Source organism: Agelaius tricolor, unplaced genomic scaffold, assembly GCF_023055355.1.
Source record: "Agelaius tricolor isolate 1412-34295 unplaced genomic scaffold, bAgeTri1.0.p SCAF_26, whole genome shotgun sequence".
NCBI classification, from domain to species: Eukaryota; Metazoa; Chordata; class Aves; order Passeriformes; family Icteridae; genus Agelaius; species Agelaius tricolor.
In genome coordinates this window covers 2,834,527-2,857,950 of record NW_027269286.1, presented here as the reverse complement: position 1 = coordinate 2,857,950, position 23,424 = coordinate 2,834,527, and the positions used below count along the sequence as shown (strand labels likewise).

General features: G+C 36.2%; 1 protein-coding gene across 2 annotated transcripts in view; it reads right to left on the bottom strand.

Moving 5' to 3' along the window:
* Positions 1-561: 561 nt before the first annotated feature.
* Positions 562-23,424, bottom strand: part of COG6 (component of oligomeric golgi complex 6) — a 55,319-nt gene continuing 32,456 nt past the window's right edge. For both annotated transcript variants that reach the window (XM_071448550.1, XM_071448551.1), the window contains exons 13-19: positions 22,079-22,196; positions 13,180-13,311; positions 12,463-12,630; positions 10,400-10,507; positions 8,939-8,992; positions 6,490-6,569; positions 562-2,940 (exon numbers count right to left, since the gene is read on the bottom strand). In XM_071448550.1, the coding sequence (XP_071304651.1) occupies positions 2,793-2,940; positions 6,490-6,569; positions 8,939-8,992; positions 10,400-10,507; positions 12,463-12,630; positions 13,180-13,311; positions 22,079-22,196 (808 nt within the window). In that variant the 3' untranslated portion in view covers positions 562-2,792. The remainder of the gene's footprint in view (positions 2,941-6,489; positions 6,570-8,938; positions 8,993-10,399; positions 10,508-12,462; positions 12,631-13,179; positions 13,312-22,078; positions 22,197-23,424) is intronic.

The window sequence follows — 23,424 nt, the reverse complement described above, 5'->3', positions numbered from 1 at the left end:
ATTCCAAACTCCTTTGGCCCAGAACCCAGCTCTCCCACTTCCCAGGAAAGTGCTCTTTGTACCAGACAACACATCTGTTCTAAGAACAGGACTGTCAGGGTGCCACAGGCAGGGAGTGCTGCCTGCTGTGGGCAGTGTGCAAACCCCTCTCTTTTCCCACCTTCCCCCGTCACAGCCCAGCACAGAGTGGGGAGTTGCTCTCTCCAGGAAAAGCCACGTCCCTCCAGGAAAAGTGACAAGGACCAACAGCAGAAGGGCTGACTGGCTCAGCCCAGCCACGGGAGCATCTCTTCAGGCATGGGATGCTCAAGTCAGAGCTGCAGTAACTAGTCTGAAAACAGGCCAGGTAGAAACACCCAGATAGATTTCATTTACTGCAATGGATCCTCTAGCTGATCAGGGGACTGCAGTTTCAAGGTTCCTAGTGTGGAAATCCTAGGAATTTGTAAAATAAAAGGGTCAGAAATGCCAAGATGGAAAAGGCAGGTCAAAATCTAATCACATTTTCCTTCCTACTCATAGGAAGGCAAGCAAGAGAAAGTAAAAACATGGAAGACAGAGTCAGTAAGTCAAATATTTTTATTTATGTCCTTTCTTATTTGCGACCATTGGTCATTAATTTTAATTGCACAGACCAAAATTAGCGATTGACTTTAATTTTCATAAACTACAACTTCTATAGCTTTTGCATTTTTGCCAAGAGAAGACAAAATAATGAGTAAGTCTCTACATGGAATCAAAGATAGGAAGCAACTTGTTACTAATCCTCATGCAAGCTACATGTTATTGGAGGCTGAGGTCGAGCGTTATTTCAGGAGAAAATTCACTCTTATGAGTAGGTTCTCAAGCTAATTTATAGTCCTTTCACAACTGATGTAATTTTCATATATTAGATAATAATTACAGGCATATTAAGCAATATTAACATTATTAAACAACAATGAACAGCCACCTGAAGGTATAATATGGCAATGCAAAATCTCAGTAATATAAAGAGACTTACCTGGTAATTTTCCATTAGAGCTTTTCTAAGCTTCTGGAATTTTTTGTCTTACAGGTCTAGAGATTTTAAACAGAATAAATCTAACATTCATATTTACAGAAATGGCTGGCCCAAGAACTCCAGGGACACTTACACTTTCTATAGCAACAAATTACTCCCATTTGGAAAAGGAGCTATTGCTTTATTGTGGCATTACCACAGAAGCTGCTTTCTGAGTGCACTGAATGCATTTTGTGCAATGAGTCTTCCAAGAGGCTAAAATGTATTGCTGCTGCTCTATGTCTTGCACTTTTGCAAGCATACACTAAACTGCAGACTTGGCTGCCACTAAGTATGTATTTTATATGTGGACTATTACTACTAATAAAAGTAAAACAAGTTATTCAATATGAATGACTGCTCCTCTCCCTCTTGATGTACATAAAAGAAGCCACATATAATGTGAGACTAAACTCAGGCAACTGTAATAACTCTGTGGCACTCCTACAGTAACAAAGAGAAGAAAAAGCAAAATGCTTCCAACAAAACAGTTTGCTTAAATTATCCTTTAAATGAAACAAAAAAACCTAGTCACAAATCCATTTTACTAACTTTTTGTTTCCTGAAGGTTTCTCTTTAACAATATTTTCCTAAAAAATAACTATGTTTAAGGAATTGGCACATAATTATCACAAGACCCAAAGGAGAACAAATATCCTACTTATTTTCCTCTTTTCCTGGAAGCAGAAGTCCCCTAAATCATAACTCTGTAATATCAGAGCTTCTACACAGGCAAGCTTCAGCTTGTACCAAAGCAGGAAGGAAATGAAAGCTTCACTTATGGTTTTCTATGCATCAGACTGGGACATCTACACTCCCCAGCTCTACCACAAAATCCCAAGTCATGTAAACCATGAAAATCTCTTGTGGATTATGAACTGAGTAAATACTTGTACTAGAGCAGATGGATTTTTCCATACATACAAACAAAGAAAACAAAAATCATGTACACGTGAGGGAGGAATGGCCATACTGCTGTACAAACCACTTTCCTAACCTACGTTGTTACTGGTCCCAGACTTAGGGGATCAGCGTGTTTCAACTGATACAAGGATTCTTACTGAAAACAATTGCACTAAACCAAAACCCTTCCAGTAAACCAGAATTATAAAAATAATTTAAAGCATTAACTTCCAGGTTATATACAAGCGTGTAGTTCAAACATTTCTTTTCCTTACAGAAAACACCAGATAATATATTGCAAAACCACACAAATTTTGCCTCAAAGATTTTATCAATAGGATTTGCAAAAGAGCATCAAGTACTCTGAAATGATTTATGAGCTGCAAAGTGATGCATGAGTCAAAGTGTATCAGTTGTATTAAAATTTCAGTTATCGGTCTTTACTGATGGCAGACTGAGAAAAAGAGTGAGAGAACAGACAATAGAGCAAATAAAAATATTTGTGAGGTCATAACAGACACTGGTTAAACCTGTAGTTGAAAGGATTATGTACAGCAAGGAAAAAAGCTTTTCTCCTTTTTCAAAGAGATTGCACATTTTCAAGGTCCACTTCCATCAGAGAAATACAATAAAATAATTTTCAATCTATATTCTATTTTCTGGCCTATTGAAAGTATTCAAAGACACAGGAAAGACTAGACTTCTGCCAAGCAGATTAAAGAAAACTGCATTCCTACATATTTTAACTATACAGTTACACATCCAAATTCAAAGCAGAAAAATAATTCAATGCAAATACTCAAGAAATACAGAATTATGGATTCTGATTAATCTGGGAGACGCAAGACTATGAAAGGAGTGCCTGAACTTGATGAGGAGATCTGTGTAGGATGGTCTCTGGATCCTTGTATTCATTTGAAGGATCCATCACAGCTGCATATAACTCACTGTAAGCCCTGCAGACGAGTTCTGTTGACTGCTTTATTATCTGCTCTCTAAAAACCAAAACAACACAACATAATTTGCAACTTGTATGGAATATAACTGTAGTACAAATAAGGAATTAAAGATATACATTAAAAATTACATTAAAAATAAGCATTAAAAATTAAAAAAAAAGAGGGCTCTTTCTCTCATTGCATCATACACAGATAAACTCACATCTATGACCAGACAACCAAGACAGGAGTTTCTTTATTTCTACAGTCAAGCAAAAGCTAATAGAAGGATTTAATTTGCATACATCAGTTTCCCACCTGCACTCACCTGTATCCTTTAAAAGACTGATAAACTTAGTGACCTATCTTCCACCTCCAGTGGCTTCTCACTGTGTTTGTAAATACACACTTCTTTTTCATCTACTAGCAAATATATTCTATTTGCTTTATCTTGACAGCAAGATTCCATTATGATTCCATAATCAGACAAAAACAAGTGATAGTGGTCAGAGATTTAAAACACAACCTTTTACCAACAATGCTATGAAATCTGTGTCCTATTATTTTCTCTTGAGATAAACGAGTAAGAACACAGAGACTGAATGCTAAATTTAAACGGGAAGTTTAATATTTTTTAAAGACAACCTAATAATTTTATTTTACATTGCCCATTGAATCAGTTTATTTTAATCATCATGGTGACGGTGCTTACAGTAGCAGATGAATTTTTATCTATTAGGAACAGCAGTTGCAACTATTCTACAGCCAAACCCATGCAACAGGAACTCCAGCAGAAGCTGAAGAAACCAAGGTAACCACAGATTCAGCCCTGCTGTAACATGGAGCAGAGAAACAAAGACAACAAAACTGCATCCACTAAAATCAGGGCTGAATTCACAGACTGTTGGGAATTGACAAGTTAAAGAAATTTCAAAGATCAAGTACAAAAATCTTAGTCTTTACAGGAAACATTAAGGAACAGAAGCTATGAGAAAGCAGATTAGAAGACCAAACCTGCATTTTATTCTGACACACAGTATCCATTTTTTTTATATACTGCCTCAACTACCAGTACTACTAGGTCATTAGAATGCCTGAAAAATAGACTGTCCTTATAATAGCAAATTCAAACCCACTATTATAAGGGAAATATATTCAGGGTGTTCAGGTAAGACAACTGTCTCTGACCTCAGCTTGGGATCACTAAGGTACTATAACATGACAATCTTTTATGAAAGCACTGCACACTGAATTTGTGTAGAACTAATGCACAAAATGAAAAAAATAAAAAAGTTTGTTAAAATATTCAGAGAACAGAACAGAATCACATGTGTTGTTCAATCAAATAATGTCAGTGTCATTAATCAGTACATTAGGATTTCAGTTGCCATAACAACGTGATACATTTATTACTAACACAAATGGCAGCACTTGCTAAAAATAGTAATTCCAGCATTCAGTTTCTGTGATCCAACACGAATGAAAAGAGCTTTTCAAGACCAACAACCATATGAATACATAGCTTAAGGCTTTTTGAATGAGTGAAGGAATTTAAAAGACAAGAGCATGCACTGGTAATGTTTGAAGGAATGTTCTTCACAGTTGCAAAGCTTAAATGATATTGCCCATGAGTATATAATACACTGGTCCCTCATAAAATCATGTGGTCTGATTCTGAGAACCAAAGCCCTCATAGGTTACAGATCTCCATTATCTGATTTCATGAAAAATGTCTTCAGAATTGAAAATTTCAACTACTATAGCGAGGGATTAAAATTATAGCACTGGTTAAATGTTTTGTTTGAATTTTGAGAAAATTCAGAATTTTCAAGGCTTATTTATTATCAAAAATATTGACTATCAACACTGATTCTACAAGCATCTCTGGAAATGGGTATTTTAATTTCAGAAGGATTGCTTGTGTTTAAAGCTAGTTGTTTGAAGGCTAATGGGCTAACTGATTTATTTTGTTTTCATTCTGAGCAGAACTTAACCTATAGCACTGATTATAGCAGGTTAATAAACTTCTGCATGTTAGCTAATTTGAAGCAGCTATAGCAATCACCCTCACACAAGGCTTCCCTCTTACCTCTCAACTGTCCCTTGCTGCAAGATGCTATGAATTCAGCTTAACATGTGCTGAGAGGTTTAAAAAGCTTATCAATGGAATAGGCTAAGAGTTCCTACATAACCACTTTATCTTGGTTCCTCTGACAGAAGGATTGATTAAGTTCAAGTAATTTCACTGTACCAGAGTCATTATGGTAGCATAGAGTCTACCTCTTAAACTGCCTCTGTGTTACCAATGAAAAGTTGAGGCTTTCAAAAAGACATTTACTGTCATTACAATTTTTAAATAGACCTACATTTAAGAAAATATATCAAGAGCTAAAATACAGGTTTAATGCCCTGACACTGAGAAGCAGAAATTGTGATGTTTCAATGACATTACTGGTCAAGCTACCCTGTTTGATCTGTACAGAGAGTAGAGCTCTCCCTCAACAGGGTCAGCTCTGCCAGCTGAGCTGTGGGAATGGTAAATCTGGCAGAGACTCAATGCCAGCTGAAAAACACCAGCATTCCCTGTGGCCAGACATGCTCCACATGTATTGTGTGACACTGGAAGTCTTTGGATGAGGAGAACCTGAGCAATGCAGCACAACAGCCTGGCAGCTGGACTAGCCAATCATTGTAGGTCTCTTCCAGGCTGTTCTATTCCATTCCCAACAATAATTATTTTTCCCTTCACACATCACTTTTTAATTGCAAGATGCTGTAATACAACCCCACTGAGGACAAGCACTAGTAATGAAACTCCAAATACTGTTGCATTATGTAAAATGTGATGTACTTGTCTCAGTTTCTAGTATATTCAGTTATCTACATTCTTCACAAAGTGTGAAAAATAATGTCAAGGAAAGTTTTTGATCAGTGCAACATATAATTCTCTGAGTTTAAGTACTACAGAAAGTTTTCATGTGGTTCACATTTAATTGGAAAGAAATTCGTGGCACTTTCCCTAGCCTTAGGGTTCAGTTATAGTCAAAAAACAAGGTAAGAGATAAATAATAAAGTTCTTACTTCCATACTTCAAAGAAGAAATCCCTGAAAATAATACATTAGGTGAAAAGTAAAATAATCTCAGCAAAATATTCAATGAGACAGAATGCCGATATTCTACAGCAGAAGACAACAAAGGTGAAAATTCTAGAACTGACAAAGTAGTGGGGATAAAAGAAAACTTGGAGAATTACATATTTCACCTGTCTTTGGTAAACTTACAAAATTGCTCTAAACCAATTTACAACTAAGTTGACAAAAAACTGCTGACACAGCAGAATATGTTCAAAATGTAATTCATCTTGATGGTGTCTCTTAAATCAAAGGTAACTACTTCAGAAAGTTACAGAATTAGATACTCTTCACTGCTTGTTCAAAAAGAGGAGAGTTAGAACACAACTGAATTGTGACCTGAAGGACAATGCAAATATCATCACCACTGATAACTTGAATTCTCATCATGATTCACTAAAACCTAATCAAATTAATCTTCGTGATTGTGATCATTATTCAGGCATAACAGAAATTCAGAGGCAAGGTACTTACTTCACAGTGGCACTCAGAAGGAAATTCAGCTGGGACATTAACAGACTATCTGGAGCAGACAGATAGCGATCGAACTGAGCCTGCGAGAGGAGAATGCGGGATCAACACTGCTATGGGATCAACACCTTGCTATTACACAAAAATAGGTAAAACCACAATTTCTGAAAACATCACTGATTACATTAAAAGACATAACTTAATTGTCCAAAACAAATTACTGACTTCAGTGCTTCTGCCACCAAAATTTTGTTTCTGACTTAGAGGCATATGAGTGGAGGTCAAATAATGAGAATCCAGCTTCTATAATTATCCATCTAAGCTTCCCATGCATCTGGTGCAGGTACTTATACATCACTGAAGATCACACCGAGTCTATTCGATGCAGAGGGAATACAAGACAGCTTCAGAGCTATCTTCTATCTATTCTGTCCAAATTAGACATGTTGCTTGATTCTTTTTGCATGTTTCTTTTTACTTTTTGGCAGGGAATCACTGCTTATGCTGGGAAAAATAAAAAGCAAATCCTTCACTTCAGGCTTCTTGAATTGCTTCTAAGCCTACTTTTCTTTCTCACAGAATATAGTGATAAGAGCAGTGATTTGATTCTAAGAAAAAAACATTACTCCCATCTTCAAAAGTCAATCAGAAAAACTGTGGTGTGGCTGCCCCATTTCTGGCAGTGTTCATGGCCAGGCTGGATGGGATTTTGAGCAACCTAGTCTAGTGGAAAATACTCCTGGCCCATGTCAGGAATGTTGGAAGAAGATGGTCCTTAATGTCCGTTCCAACCCAAACCATTCTGTGACTGTGTGGTCAAATGGGTGACTACTGAGAAGATGAAACCAGGTCTTCTTACAGGTGAAACCACAAGGAATACTGAACACATATTACACTAAGAAGCATTTTAATTAGATAGTGAGAGGAAAAATTCTTATCAGAAATGTCATCAAATATTGAACAGATTATCCAAAAAAACCTGTATAAAATCCTTGGAATTAGTCACTAAGACAAGGCCCTAAGTAAGTTTATCTAATGATGGCAACCTTCCTGTTCATTCATTCACTGAATGAATATTCTCAAGCTGGTAAATACTAAAATCCCCATCGATCCATCATTTAAAACATAGACAAAAATGAGTAATGAAGTCACAGTTCTTACAAATTAATTTTTTGGGGTTTTCTGTCCTTGTTTGGAAAGCTTGTTTCTGTCCTTGTTTGCTGAGAGGGGTGTGAACTTAACAAGCACCCCATTTGCAAGCATGCATGAACAACTTAAAAGGCTGGAACCTGGAAAACTTTCAAGCATAAAAGGGAGACAGTGAATCTGCCTGCAGTACTCCCCCCTAGTTTAAATTCTGAGAAGCCAATAGATTTGGCTGATAGATGGGATTTATGTGGGTTTGATTTCAGCATACTTGGTTCCATTCTGGTAAAAGTGTCTTCACAGATGATGATGTTAAGTAATGAAAAAAATAAAAGGTCCCCAGGCTGCAGTCTTTAAATTTGTTACTCTACAAGACCACGATAAATAGAAGATATTTTAAATGCAAAATTCCTAAGTTTTAATAAGAATGCATGCTGATATGAGTAAACTACTGAGTGCTCTGTGCCAGAGCCCTGTTCATCCAATCAGCTTGGGAATTACTGGTTTAAATCCTGAATAGAAAAAAATGGGTTACACTATCATAGTTGGGATGCATTCAACATACAAGTTTTTAAAAAAATCTTTTAAAATCTCTTTTGTTTCCATGGGTGTGTACATACACTGCTGTATGAGGTCTTTACTGTTAAACTTTTACAATAAAGGTAAATTTGGCTGAGGAGGAAGAGTGAGAGATTATACATTATTGCCTACTGAACTGTGGTATTGCTATCTCTATGCAAAAGAGCCTTCACACACTCTAAGAAAAAATATCAACTGATAATTTGCTTTAAAATATATTGTAGCTTTCAACTTAAAAAAACCCCATAACTGTGACATATACCCAGAATCTAACTTCTGAGTAAAGCTGAACTATTTGCATAAAATCAAAGCCTTAGGACTAAGATTATAAATGATAGCAGAACCTATATTTCAAAGCATAGAGGCAAAAAAAGAAACTTTGGTGATTAAAACTAATTAGAGCTAAGTATTTGCTTTTAGCAATTTAAGATGACTCATGGGACAGCATTCTTCTAACTAAAGATCTGCTTCTCAAGGCTTAGAAAATAATATTCTACTACTACCTCTTCAGAAATAATTTATGTATTTATTACTTCAAGTGGTCAAATTACTACAAATGAAGAAAGTATTCCCAGACATGCAATTCATCTATTCCTAAAGACTAGGACTGATTAGATGAATATCTTCTACTACAGATGACTATCTTCTAATCACATAATTAACAGTATTCTTTACCATCTTTACCTACAGCCATCACCACCATAATATGAAAGTTATAAACGCTTACCATTGCAACCTTCAGGGACACGGAATCCATACTTGACAAATTTGAAAGAGGACCCTAAGAATCCATAAGCAAACAAGGGGATAAAAAAAGGTCATACTAAAATATAGAAAAAGATAAATAATAAAGTCTACAATTGGTTCAGTAGTTAATTTTTATTTGGTCCTGCTACAGGATCTTAAATGTTTGGAAACTATCACCATTTCAGTACTGAAATGCTGTTAACAGCTCATTTGTATTCTACCATTCCCTTAAATTAAAAGCTGAGAATATGGAATTCTCAATACGTCCTTTCAAAACCTTTTCTTCCTTCTTCGCCATTAAATAAAGCCAAAAATAGCCTTCCACAAGGTCCAGAGTTAAAACTGAATTGCAAACTGGCTACATCCCCTTGGCAATCTGGACTTAAGAGACAACAACCTTGCTCTATCTATCTGTTCTTGGACCATGAAGAATTCAGACCTGCTTCCCAGTAAACCTTCTGTGCTGGTATGGCAGTACAATGCACAAATGCTGCTTACCCCCCTAGCAAATTCTGTGACATCACCACCTCTGCAACCAGGCAGCTGTACAGAGAGAAATGAAAATTGCTACATCCCATTAACAACCTGCTCTAGTCAACTTGAAATTGGTTTTAAAACAGGAGCTAGGCTTGTGAATAGAAAATCAAGTTGAGTTATTAATCAGATTATTTACACATTTATTTATTCATCTTTATACATAAAAATCTGTTGAGTTTAGGCACTTTATGCAAAATTATTAGCTGAAGAAACAACATAAAGCTTTCCAACAGAGTTCTGCTTTCTCCAGAAACACTATTTTTTAATTCTACAAAAGATCACAAAAGGACATAAGCACAGCTGAAGGGAAGAAGGGCTGTATTAACACCTACCACACTGCAACTGTGCTTCACAAGAAAGGGAGAGCGTGAGCTCTGAATTCCAGTTTTCAGCTCCTCTAAGAAATCTCAAGTTTTCACTTTGAGAATCTCACTGTCTTGGTACTAGAATAGCTACAGCAACAAATAAGGGCGAAAGAAGAAACTATTTCAAACTACTACTAAACTCATCTGTCAGTTTTCCACAGAAGAAAACAAGCAGCAGTTACCAAAGGCATGCAGCTATCTATGGACTCCATGCGTGGAAGCAATGAAGAAGCTGAATGCTGCGTACATACACAGCAAGTCTAACATGTCCTAGGGGCTATGGGAGTGTTGGTATTCAGACTCAGAGTGTACAAGACAGAACTGTTGCACACCAACCCTGCCAGGCCTCCTGAACACACAGTAAAAAAGCTGTAGCTGCAAGGTGCCTGTGTCTGATAGTCCTGGTCCCATGTGAAAAACCAACACTACTGAACCTCTGCTTTCAGATGAAGGTCAATTTGCAAAAACATCAATGCCAAAATTCTACTAGTTGGCAAGAGTGTGGTACCCCCTTTAACATGTAAATTCTGTAAGCTCACCTGCTCTGGTTTGTGCTGCTGCAGAGCGTTATAAATGTAACTCAGACCAGCTCTTGTTAGCACGTAGGAAGCTTGCTCATTTATGAGTGTATCTAAATGAGCTTCAATCTGAAATGTTAAGCATAAGGTATTTATAAAGAGTGTGTGAGAATATTAAATGTAGCAAGTTCTGGGGTTAAAATGTCTAGAAACACAAATAAGAAGAAAAAAATACACAAATAAGGAGAGTGATCAACAAACAAGGAAATACTACAAATACATACAGCATAATTATTTGATCCATTTAACATCTTTCATATATTAAGCAACCAATAATAAAAATGCAGAGAATTCTTTCATGTCTGACTAATAAAAGAACCTATTTTTTTGTATTTGTAAATACAACACCCCCAAAAATGAAGACTGTAGCCTTGATCTTAAAAATTCCTATATAATTTTATTTTGCTATAATTCTTTGAAAGTATGTTTTAAAAACCATTCCATTCTTACTGAAAATACTGACAATAACATGGCAGTTTTACAATAAACAATAAACAGTCTTTCATAAAGAAAATAAAACTGAAACTAAATCATACTCAGAATTGATTTTAAATTCAATACTGATAAACATGTATTTGAAAAAAAGTCAACTGAAAGAGCAATAGACAATGATATTACAGTTATCTGCTTTGTTTTAATTATCTTCATATGAAAAAACTTGTAAGAGTATTTTACATACAATATAACCTTTACTTTGCAGGAAAACCTAATGCCTAAATCCAGTCCCAGCAGCAGCAATCATTTTTCAGTTTGAGCAGTCTCAGAAAGACATTTGGTTATATATACATTATTACTTCATTTTTACAGATAACTACCCCACAAACTTTTCTTCCAATCCTAAAGAAAAGAAAAATATTATAATATATTAAGGTCTAGTAAAAGGTAAGATTCTTTTGTCTGATACTTAAAGAGTTCACCTTTTTACTTCCTAAAATTGTTTAGAAGAATACACATTCCTTTTTAAATCAGAAGGGAAATCTTAATATTTCAATTTGTAGTTTTTAACTGTCTTAGTGAGTTATTTTTCTATGAAAAACGTTTCTCCTATTAAATATGCCATTCTAACTCCACTTGAATAAACTACTTATGTATAATCTTAAAGATTTTTTTCAATCTGTTCCTGTATTTGTAAAATGTTTGAAGAAAGTAAATGGTATTAAATGTGTAAGCTTCAGCTCTACTGCTTTTCTGAAGAATAAATCAATTGCAACATTTACTGTGAAAGGAACTCTGATAAAAGAAATTAGAAATAACCAGCCAGTTTGGTGAGGTTGTCTGTTTGCTTGTTTCAGAGCTAAAAGGTGCTAGAAATTCTGATTAGGATTAGAAAGTGAAAAATGGCTCTCAGCCAATCCTTGCTGATCCCTTCAAATAAGAATTTGTGACTTTTTTCAAGCCCCCCAGCTCCCAAGGCTGTCCTGAGATAAACTGCAGACATATTCATGTAGCAAAATATAAATGGGCAGTGGCCAAGTTTTTTTAAGTCAACAGTTTCTAAATTTTGACTTCCATTTCAAAACAGCACCATGTATGAACTACTATCCCAGGATGTGAGGGGAAATCAAACAAATGAGAAAAGAGAGGCAGAAAGCAGGACTGAAGCAGTAACTTCAGCTACACAATATTCTAGTACAAAATAGATTATGATCTTACAGTAGATGATGAACTAACTGCATGATGGAATATAGTCAGCCATTTGGCTGTGATTACAATTTCCATTTGCTTCTTCTCACACAGTTTGCAGATAAATATTAGAATAATTATGATAATGAAAATGTTCACTGGTCTGGATTTATCTGCAACTAAACCAAACAAACCCAAATCTTGTACTAATTTTTTGTCTTGTTTAAAATGAAACATGCTATCTGCTTGTGGTCTCTGATAAGAAGCCCTCTTAGCCCATTTCCCTGATTTTGATAATGTTGGCTTTGGGCTGATTTTAATATAAATATATTCACAGCACAACTTACAGTGTGCAAAAATCAGTAATAAATTACTTTTCTTTTGGGGGTGCTAAAGCTTACCTGAAACTGCAACATCTCTAGACGTTTGTCAGTGAATTCAAAGAGAGCCAGAGTAGTCTTCATCATGTAAAGTGAATTTACCATGTAGGTTGCCATATCAGCTGTGCCCAAATTACTAGCAGACATAGTACACATCTGTAACAATGGATCTAGCACACAAGACAGAACCTAAAACAGCAAACACACAGAAAAGAGGGAGGGGAGGGAGGAAATCATGTCACACGAGGCTTCTAACCTCATTCTGTCTCTATCACATATTTATTCCCCAAAGTAGAATAAAGAGGAATGAGAGTTTCCAACTGTGAAAGCAGTTTTCTACTGGATTTGTCAGCAGGTGATCACCTACCACAGTGATGGGAAAAGTATAAAAACCTGACAAGAACAGATTCCAGCCTAGCAGGAGGAAGAATAACCCAGATTAGATAATTGGTAATTGTGCAATCTTGAGGGTGTATTTACTTAATGGAGTAGTAATTGGATAACTGAATTTAGATACTGTGTTAAGAGTAGCACTCCATACTCAGCTGTAATTATCCATATTGTTAGTCACCCTGTTATGCACATTACAAACTCTGGTTTGACAGAGAGCTCCAAAATGGGACCAGACAAAAAGATTAATGTTCCATCTACCTTTGTGTACTGAAGCTAACTTACACATTCTTTTTTTGCCCCTCTCCCTCCTCTTCACGCACACAAAGCAGTCAAACATTCTTGTACCTGTACAAAGTCAGCCTGACGGGCATCCAGTGGAATAACAGATGAGTCATGAGATGCCAGAACCTCCCGTAGCAAGTTAAGTGTCTGATTTAGAGCAGAGCTTGGGCCAAGATCAGGAGGTGGGAGCTCAACCTGAAGAACAAGATTATTTGTTTGTGGGGACTTTTATTAATCTCATTTACAGCAAATACCATTCAGTCTGTCAGGACAAATGCAATGAGCTAATAACAAAATTACATATAGGAATATAGAGAAGAACTTTAATTTGACACTGGACAAGTCTAGCACATTTCAGACAGTAACTGCCAGCAGCTTTCAGTAGAACATATAATTCAGTGCCAAACAAGCAACACTGAATTTCTCATTTCATTCAGACCATACCTACTTTACCATTTGGAGAAACCCAAACTCTACTGGTTTAGGCAGTGAAAAAAAATACATTTACTAGATTAGGTGCCAAAGAGTAGCCACCTTGTTGGCACCACTGAGTTCAATTTAAGCAGGACCTCCTGCAAACACTTCGGAATATAGTGCAGGCAGAGCTCTGGGAGATGAGAGCCATGCTGCAGCAGTTCTTGACAAGACTGCACAGCTCCTGTGATACAGAGTATGAGAGCTGCAGTCACAGATGTAACAGTCTCAATCCCCAGCAAGCTCATACCTTGTCTACTGCCAGTACACAAATGAACTGCACACAGGCTAACTCATGTACACCTACATGAACAGCAAAGAGACTACACAAACTGACATGCTGGCTTATGCAAAGGTAAGAAGCAGGTAATGCAGATGTTTAAAAAAATAAAGAAACAGAGTTTGTGTATAATAGGAAAAAAAAATATAATTTCCAAGTCAAATTATGAAAATTGGACCCCCTGAAATGGACTGAAACTCTATACTGTTTTTAACCCAAGCTCATATACTTCAGCCCTTTCTTTGAAACCAGCAAATACTCAGTAAGCCCTTAACAAAACATTTGTAGAAGATCTAGCACCTCTTTTCCCCAACACTCATTTCTTAGGTTCTACTCCAAACATAGCTGCATCTTTTTGTCTCCAATGCTGCCTCAAACTGGCTTCCTGCTGCCTCCAATCCCTTACTAACCTCATTTCCTTCTCCCAACAATCCACTTCCACCTTCTTCTGTTCTGCCTGTGCAAGGGCAAACAGATGTGGCTGGATCATGAGGGAGTAAGGAGACCCTCAGCAATACAGAGTAAGTTAAGACTTAAAGGCATTATCTCTCCAGAAGGAGGTAGGGAGAAGTAAGTTTGGATGGGACTGGCCCATGTGAATCAGTCTGGGTATCTGGCCACAGCAGAGCAATGCAGCATGCACTTCTGCAGTGCTCTAAGGCTCCAGCTCTAAAGAAAAGGCAGCAGCTTTGGATGGCTCCAAGTCCTGGGCAACACGTTCCATACCTTCCCAGATGAGAAATACTGATAAATGGCATAGTAATATGGATGCTTGAGTCTTAAAGTTTAAAAAAAAAAAATAAATCCAAGGGGTAGAGGCAGATGGCCAAAGAAACCAAGGAGAGCACAGCAAATATCTTTAGAGCAGAACATAACAGAGTCTTCTGGAAATGAATCTATACCTGATGAACATGCCAGCAAAGAAAGAAAAAAAAACCATATCTCTCTTTGAAACCAGGCCAAACTTTCACACTTGTGCTCTGAAACATTTGAGATAACATACATGTCCCAACACTGTTACCAAGACAGATTTAATGAAAACTTCTTTCATCCTTCTGAATAGAAAATGTTCCTCTATTCACACTTTCCAAAAGAGAGTATACTGAACTCAAAGAACTAATGGAAAACTAAAACGAATAGGTTCGGAGAACAGTTGTTCAGTCCAAGCAGTCTTGAAAGCATGAAACAAATATTCTAGCAATAAAGTAACAGAAAAAGGCACTTCAAAAAGGGGCACTTACTCAGTGTTGGTCACAGTAAAGTTTACTGAAATTTACAGCACTGAATGACTTTTTCTTTCTTCTTGTTATTATTAGGGCTATTGATTGTGTCCTGAACACACCATTCTCAGACTTGAACTGAGCTGTGTTCAGCGATATTTTGGCATTACTTTGAGACTAGTATAACCATATACTAGTTTGATGGAGTTTTCACTTCCAACACACACAGATCATGGCAATTATAATTCCAGGCTGCTTTGCACAGAATTTTTGTCTCCTGAGGTAGCTAGTGCGCAGAAGTTCTTAAATTAGCTTCATCTTTCACTTGGCTGTTGCTTTACTGTCCACTGTCTTCTAGGCAAGAGCAAGGAAAAACAACATGGAAGAAGAAAATATGGCAAGGAAAAAAGATTTATTTTAGATTACTAAATTTTATTTGGGTTACCCTGAAATTCCTGACTACTGCAATAGAGACAATATTATCAGTAAGTGGAAAAAGAATCAAAGTAGTGCTATATTAATTTTGAAAATTCTAACTTTTGACAGATGAATACAAAATGAGGGCTTTTTTTTTTTAAATCAAAAAAGAAGGTTTGAAAACTGACACTTCAAATTTATACAGGAACCTACGGACTCCAACTCATGAGCACTAATCACTATTCTAATAAAAAAATAATTGATGCCCTGAATGTTTTACAGGCACTAAGAGATCATTATAATTTATCCCATTTCCAGAAAAATAGGTTTCAAATACGTGCTGAGTTCTACTTTTGAAGTACCTCTTTCAGATGCAAGCTAGACAGCAGCTAACAAAAACATGATTAGGGAAGTTCTGCAGAAGCAAGTTCAACTGCATTAAAACATACTCTAACACAGTATTAAGTCTCTAATTTGTTTTGACTATCAGTTCAGTCATACAGAAATTATGCCAAATAGCTCGTCAGCCTTTCAAAAAACCGAAGAAATTGTCCATTTTTAAAATCTAACATACAAAACTGAAATGAATTCTGAAATGGGTACTGAAAGTTGTATATAAGCTTTACTCAAAAAATTTTATCTTCTTTTCTGCATATTCATCAGTGGGGAACAGATACAAAGCCACTAATCTTCCTCCAAACATATAACAGAGCAGGTTCCTCTGTCTAGAAGAGCAAGTAGCTCAAAGGATGTCTTATAGAATTTTACAAACAGCAAAGAAAAATACAGAAAAAAGAAAAGGCAGCATCAACAATTGAGAAGTGTGCATGAATGTTGTTTCCCTTTCTCATTCACATTAAAGGTTACATTTTAAAAGAGGGCAAATTTTCTTCTGAAAATACTTCACAGTTGATCAGAACTTTATATACTGCAGTACTTTAACATTATAAAGTTAACAGTTACAATGCTCAGGAAGGGAATGGAATACCTCCCACACAAGAAGAGGCTGTGTTCTGCCTGGAGAAGAGAAGGCTCACGGGGGATGTTGTAAATGTGTATAAATATGTGAAGTGAGGGATCAAGATGGAGCCAGACGCTTCTCAGTGGAGTCCAGTAACAGGTCAAGAGGTAATGGGCACACATTAAGACACAGGAAAACAATTTTTTACTGTGAGGTTAGTCAAGCACTGGAGACAGCTGCACAGTGAGGTTTTAGAGTCTATCCTTTGTGATATTAAAACTTCAGCTAGAGCAAGTCCTGGGGAACCTGCTCTAGCTGACAGTCTGTGTCATGAGCAAGATGGCCGGACGAGATGGTTTCTAGTTTCCTGCTGAACTCATCCATTCTTTATTTCTGTGATACTACTACCAAATAAAACAAAATGGTAATTTAAAACACAGAACTCCACAGAGAAAGCCCTACTTACAAGTCTCAAATGGAAGGTTAGTGGCTTTTGTAAGAGCCTAATCAGCTTTAAATACAGCCTTTTAAAAAAAACCCCACTGGCTGGATCCAAAGTACTACAGAGGAGAACCTTGTAAAAATGTTATGAATTTTTCATGCTGTCAGTTAACACTGAGCAGCATCAACTGCAGAGTCCATTCTCCTCAGCTGAGACAATATTCACCAGCACTCCAAGAAACCTGAGCGCACGTCTTATCAGAGAAGCTGTTTTAAGATTTTCTGGTCCTATTAGGATCCTACCGAGGTCAACAAAGTAGAATGCCTAATGGCATGCTTTTCTTTTCAGCTATCAAGCTGGTCTTGGAAAAAAAGATAACTAGGTTTTGCTTTGTTCTCATGGATCCATTTAAAAGCACAATAGCATTCAGAACACAACAATAATAATCAGTCTTATTCAATCTGCCCCACATCTGATTTCCCAGAAACCTAATAGGTTTCATTCTGGCAGGAATCAAATTATGAAGGACAAGTTTACAATTATTCCCATGCAACGTTTTAATATCTCTCTCACTGACAAACTTAAAAGATAATGCAATCACAGCATTTAATTAGCGTACATCTACTCTAAAAAGAACAGCATTAAGGAATAACAATCCCAAAACTTAATTTGGGATACTCTACTAATAGTCTTCTAACAGCTCAGACAGCAGATGACTGGAGTTTGGCACAATCTTCATTAGTGCCCTTATGATAATTCTCATTCCATTTTATTAAATGTTTGCAATTATTCTTTCCTTTAATAATTGTTCTGGAACACTAGTGAAACCAGAGGAAGGACATGTGGGCTTGAAAATTCCCATTCTCCTAATTTAACAGGTGGTCCAATAAAACATGCTGACATCAGTTAGTCTAACACACTTGTTAAAATGCCTCACCAATGGATTCATGATATTAAATAACTCCCATACTGAGAGGACTGCAAAAGCAGTCCATCCACTCCACTCCATTAGGTACTCTGAACTTTACTTCTAGTTTCATTGGAACAGTTTCTGTCATTCTGATGATTATTTTCATTCACTGTTTTCTCCTGGATTTATAATCTTCTGTAAAGAGGTCATCTGTAATGGGCTGTTCTTAGAATCAGACAACGAGTAACACAAGCAGAATCCTGAATTCCTATACATTTGTTTTATAAGCACAGAGTGATAAGAAACATGGAAAAGGAAACATAAGGACTTTAATGATAATTCTAATCCACTTTACTAGCACTCTTGGTAGACCCATGGCTGGGTCCAAAAAAGCTAAAAAGCAACTAATACAGACCCAATTTTTTTCAGCATAAGGACACCAATACTGGTGCAAAAACCATTCTAGTTCAACCAAGAACCAGAACAAATCAATTGCTACCAGAACTAGAAAGTATTGGCAAGAATGCCCAACACTGGCTCTGAAGGGTAAGAGCCACTAAGGCAAAAGAGAGACAGCATCTGCAGTGAGCTGATGCACCAAACTTTCAGCGACACAGGAGGAGGCTGGTGATGCTCAGCTTCTGTAGGATGTCAACAATGAGCTCTACAGCAGCCTGAGAATCTCAAAGCCATGAATGGCATTTTAAATCCTAAAAAAAAGTGGCTTTGCAACAACTGTTACCAATCTTCGTGACAGGTTTCAAGAAGTGTCCGAACCAAAGAGACTCCCTTGTGTACTGCATTTCTTTGATAACAATGGATCTGCTTTCCAGCAGTCTGCTGAATATTTCTGTCACAGGGATTTCAGCTCAAACAGAGCTACCTGAGAAGCCAGAATGAGAACACCATAAAAAAAGCTTTCTCAGAACAAACAGTTTGAAGTTTAGAGCTGCTGAGTATTTTATTTTCAGATTCCAACCAGGATGCTTGAGATTTTCTTATGTAATGAAAAAAAGTTCATAGCAAAGTGCTTCTGGGCAAACCAGTAAGTATTCTGAAGTAACCAGGGATTTCCCTCTATCATTTACACCGATGGCTTGACAACCAAGAGAGAAAATCCTGATCTAAGACTGCCTAAAAGCTTCCATACACCTCCACACTAGTGACACTCCTTATGTAATATGGGACTCTTCTCAAAAATAGATGTGAAGAGGAAGCTATTTTCTTGTCCTAGAAAGAACAGCCTGAAGTCTCAGTTTCCCACTGTGCTTTAGAAATTAAATCCCAGGCAGATTGAAGACAATGCTCAACTCAGGATAATCAATAATCTTGGGAATTAAATTGTCTGTGGCGATGAGGACATCCAATTACCACCCTGTCATCTGTCCGCATCCTAAGGCTGGGATCTTGAGGAGTTAGCATATTTAATGAAACCTGCTTTGTCTAAAAAATATTCCAAACTAGCTATACTTAAGTGAAAGATTTGCTTAAATCATATTCTGGTCTCTCAACTACTAGATACAATGTAGATATTAAAAAAGAGAATTATCAGCAACAATAGATGACCTTGAGGAAATATTATTGTTAAAATTGTCTACTTGACAGGCCATTCACCACTTTCCAATAATCTAAACAGAAGAGGCACTTAAACATGTAGAAATAGAAGTATTTTTACTTCAGAATATCCCATTTGCATTTTAATGTATTTCCAAAATTATTCAAATTATCTAAGGATCATATTTTAATCAAAGTATTGGACAATTGTTATTCTTTGAAACAGGCTTATCAATGCCTTAAGATGCATAATCTAAATTGAAGTAAGAAACCACAATTCCCAGACTGTTCGAGTGAAAAATAATTTACTAATTTTCCCACCGAATATTCTCTAGCTGCACACCATGAACAGCAATGAAGCTTTTGTAACTGGCTATGTAAGCACAAAAGGTCTATCTTCCAGGGGGTAATCTTCTCTGAAAATGAAAAAAAAAAAAAAATCTGGAAACAATTGCATTACATTCATAACTGGCAAGAAGCTGGAAAAAGGCTGGGATGTGAAAAAAGTCCTACTAATACATATACACAATTTTGGTCTGAACACGCATTAAAAAAAGCATGGTAAAAAGCAACCTTCAGTTTCCTCAAAATGTAAAGGCATTGTGACATTCACAACTAAATTTACAAAGACAAATGAAAAGGCATAAAACCTGCTTATCTGTACACTAACACAAAAAACTAAGCAACAAGAGAATTAAATTTATGATAAAAGAAACATCTTTATCACATGGAAAATAATGTTTCTCTAAGTGTAATCAGCCTATAAATTTTGTATTTTTTATGAAGAAATACTAATTTCAGTCATGAAGAGATAAGACATCATTCTATCAATTCAGTAATCCACTCACAAAGGGTAATAATATAAGGTGCTACAGAGGACTATCAAAAACTGAGTTACAAGAACTACACATTAGAACAGGAAGATTTCTTCTCAGACAAGATTTCTTCTTACCTCACATTTATTAACAAATTAATAAATAATTGTGGAAGCCTTTGTTACCCATATATCTAACAGTCCTCTAAATCTCTTTAAAAGCTTTTGACCTCAATTATATTCTGAGGAAAGATCTTCATAGGGCACATAGGCAATGTAATATTGTCGACATTTCAGATTTGATTTATAAATGTGTTTCTGAGAAAGAGCAATATTATGATCTTTTCCCATTACATGGTAGGCTCGGTATGTCATTCATTACTTGTAATAAAACACCACTGAAGGTGGCAGGGCAATCACTGCCTTCATTTAGGGCCAGTAAAAGCAAATTTGACTACTTTATAAAACAGTGACAGCATCTAGAACCAGTTACATCCAGACTGGGGGCTGAGGGAAGGGGAACTAGAAGGGCAAAGAGGAATACACAACCTTCTCACAGTGACAACAGAAAGAACACATACTATTGACTAGGGGATCATAATTCCTTTATCATTCTTCTTCTGATTTCTACACATTTCCAAGCTGAAAACAGTGTATCACCCAAAACAACACCTCACAGACTGTGAGTTATGCAAGTAAGAAAATCATGCTGGATCTTAATTAAGTATAGATGTAATATTCAACAGGATAAATAAATAAAAAAGGGATGAATAAAGAGATGTTTTCAAGCCAAGAATTTTTTTTCTTAATCACTTTGTAAGCAAAGAGCAGTTATACATTTTTGCTATGGTCCATAACTGATTTCTTTTCATATATGGAAAATTTACACAACTTTATTCTAGCTTACATATTAGGAAATAAAAAAACGTTTTTTGGTAAATTCATGTTGTCCTTGTCCATTGCATGCTTTAGGAACACCTTTAGCTGATCCCTGAAGAAGCATTAATAGCAAAGGAACTATAAGATCCTGCATTCAAAAGGAAATACCCAACAGCAACAATGCATTAAGAGGACTTTAGCAGTATGGACTGTGGGTGGTAGCAGCTAAGGAGTAACCCAATGAACAAATCAAACCACTGAAAGGGGTCACTGGGGTATCTGGGAGAGAAGAGGAGAAACAACTGCTTCTTTGAGAAAGTCATTCCCCAGCTCCTGCAGTAAGACAGGAAATTAGGACCAGACAGACTGTGCTGAATGAGAAAACTCATTTGGAATCACAGAACAATACTGACAAAACTCAGAAAACCTAACTGAGTGGCCAGCAAATTACAAGTCTGCATAAAGAATAGTTTCTGGAAAATGAAGTATTTTTTTTTCCATTTTTTGTAGGTTAAATAATTTAGAAATGCATTTACAAATGTTACAGCAATCTTCATGTGGTAAAACTACTTTTATAATAGACAGAAAAGCCCAAATTTTTTTTTTACTTAGCTTAGCATTTTGGGATATACCTTGAAATTTCAAAAAAGGAATGATGCACTAATACAAATGACACAGCTCAATTGCCTGACTTTGCTCTATTGCACTTAAGAAAATTTCCTACTTTTGTTTCTTCTTGCAGATTTTAAAAATATGTAAACTGTTCTGCCAAAGAATGTTGCTAACCACAGGATTTTAGACACATATCTACAAAATCTCCACCATTATTAGAATTAAAATATAAACAGCGAGTTTGTAATGTAGTTCTATGACTAAAATATTGAAAATACAAGAATTCAACTTTAGGAAAAGCTGACATATAAACCAGCTATTTACCTAGTAATCTTACTAGACAAAAGGGAAATGCAAGCATGTTTTGAAACATGTAAGATGTACGATTTTGAAACAAACCTTGTCCATTAGTTTACTTGCATGAAGACTCAGGCTATTAAAGAATATTTTCTTGCTCAACATATGCATTTCTTCAATTGTTGTCAACAGTGTGGCTGCACTGTTTCCTACAATACCACTGAAAAAAAATTAAAATTATTTAGTGGATCTAAAGGAGAAACAACATTATAGTCAGATACTTAAATATCATTAAAAAATATTATTTTCAAAGTTTAAAATTTAGAACAAATAATTACAGGGAACAATTCTCCATATAGGCTAAGAGATAAGCTGACTGTAAGAACAGGCATCATCAAGTATGTCATTAAGCAAATATTAAACACAGGCTATCAAACTTGCACAAACATTTTTCTAGAGTACTAAAATTTACCAGATTTTTGCTTTCTTATGCAATAAATCTACTTCTGTTATCAAAAACAAATTACATAACAAAAAGGGTTAACAATATTCTATCATACTGCCTGTTAGGGATAGCATTACCTCTCTCATTTCTGCACTGAGATGCTGGGCAACTCCAAAACTGTAAGAATTCATGCCTTGCTATTCTGAGTGTTAAACTATCACACTTAGCACAGATACCACATAACCCTTAAATGGCACTACAGGACTATGCTCCTCTCACTGATATACCCTCCCTCTGGCTATAGGAATTGCACTTTTAAGCCACAAATTGTCAGTGAAAATTCATTGGGTCATAATAGGACTAAACCTCTATCTCAATTTTCAGATTGCAATCTTGTGTTTAATAGATCATTTTTCAAACTGATTTTTCTTTTTATTAGTAAGGTGCACCTTCCCTATGCAGAGGAAATTATTCAGCTAGTAGAAGGTACTTCAGCGGTTTTTAAACATTGTGCTGTTAACAAGACAGAAACAACAGATAAGACTGGCTAAGATCTTCCATTTTAACATCACATTTTCAATTGCACCAAGCTTCATAACCATGGGGAAATGCTAATTTTGGAGACAGAAAAACAAGACCAACATATTCCAGGATTTTTGTACAATGAAATTAAGAATAGGCCTTACATGTGTCCTACAATAGTCCTGCCATCACAATTGAAGAATTTAAATAAGCTAGGAGGTGCCCAAGAACCACTTATCCCAGTCTGCCCAACATCTGAAGTATTCTCAGATAGAGAAGCTCAACTAGTGATATTAATGCTTCAAATTCTCAGCAGTTCAGTCCAGGGCTGTGGAGGGAGATTTTTCTCCTACTTCTCTTTTTAACCAACATGAACTACAGTATATGCCACAACATATAAATGATATATAAATTAGCAGCTCTGGCTTATCTCCAGTTCCTGTATTACTGGTGGCCTCTAAGAGGTTGGAAGGTGATCAGT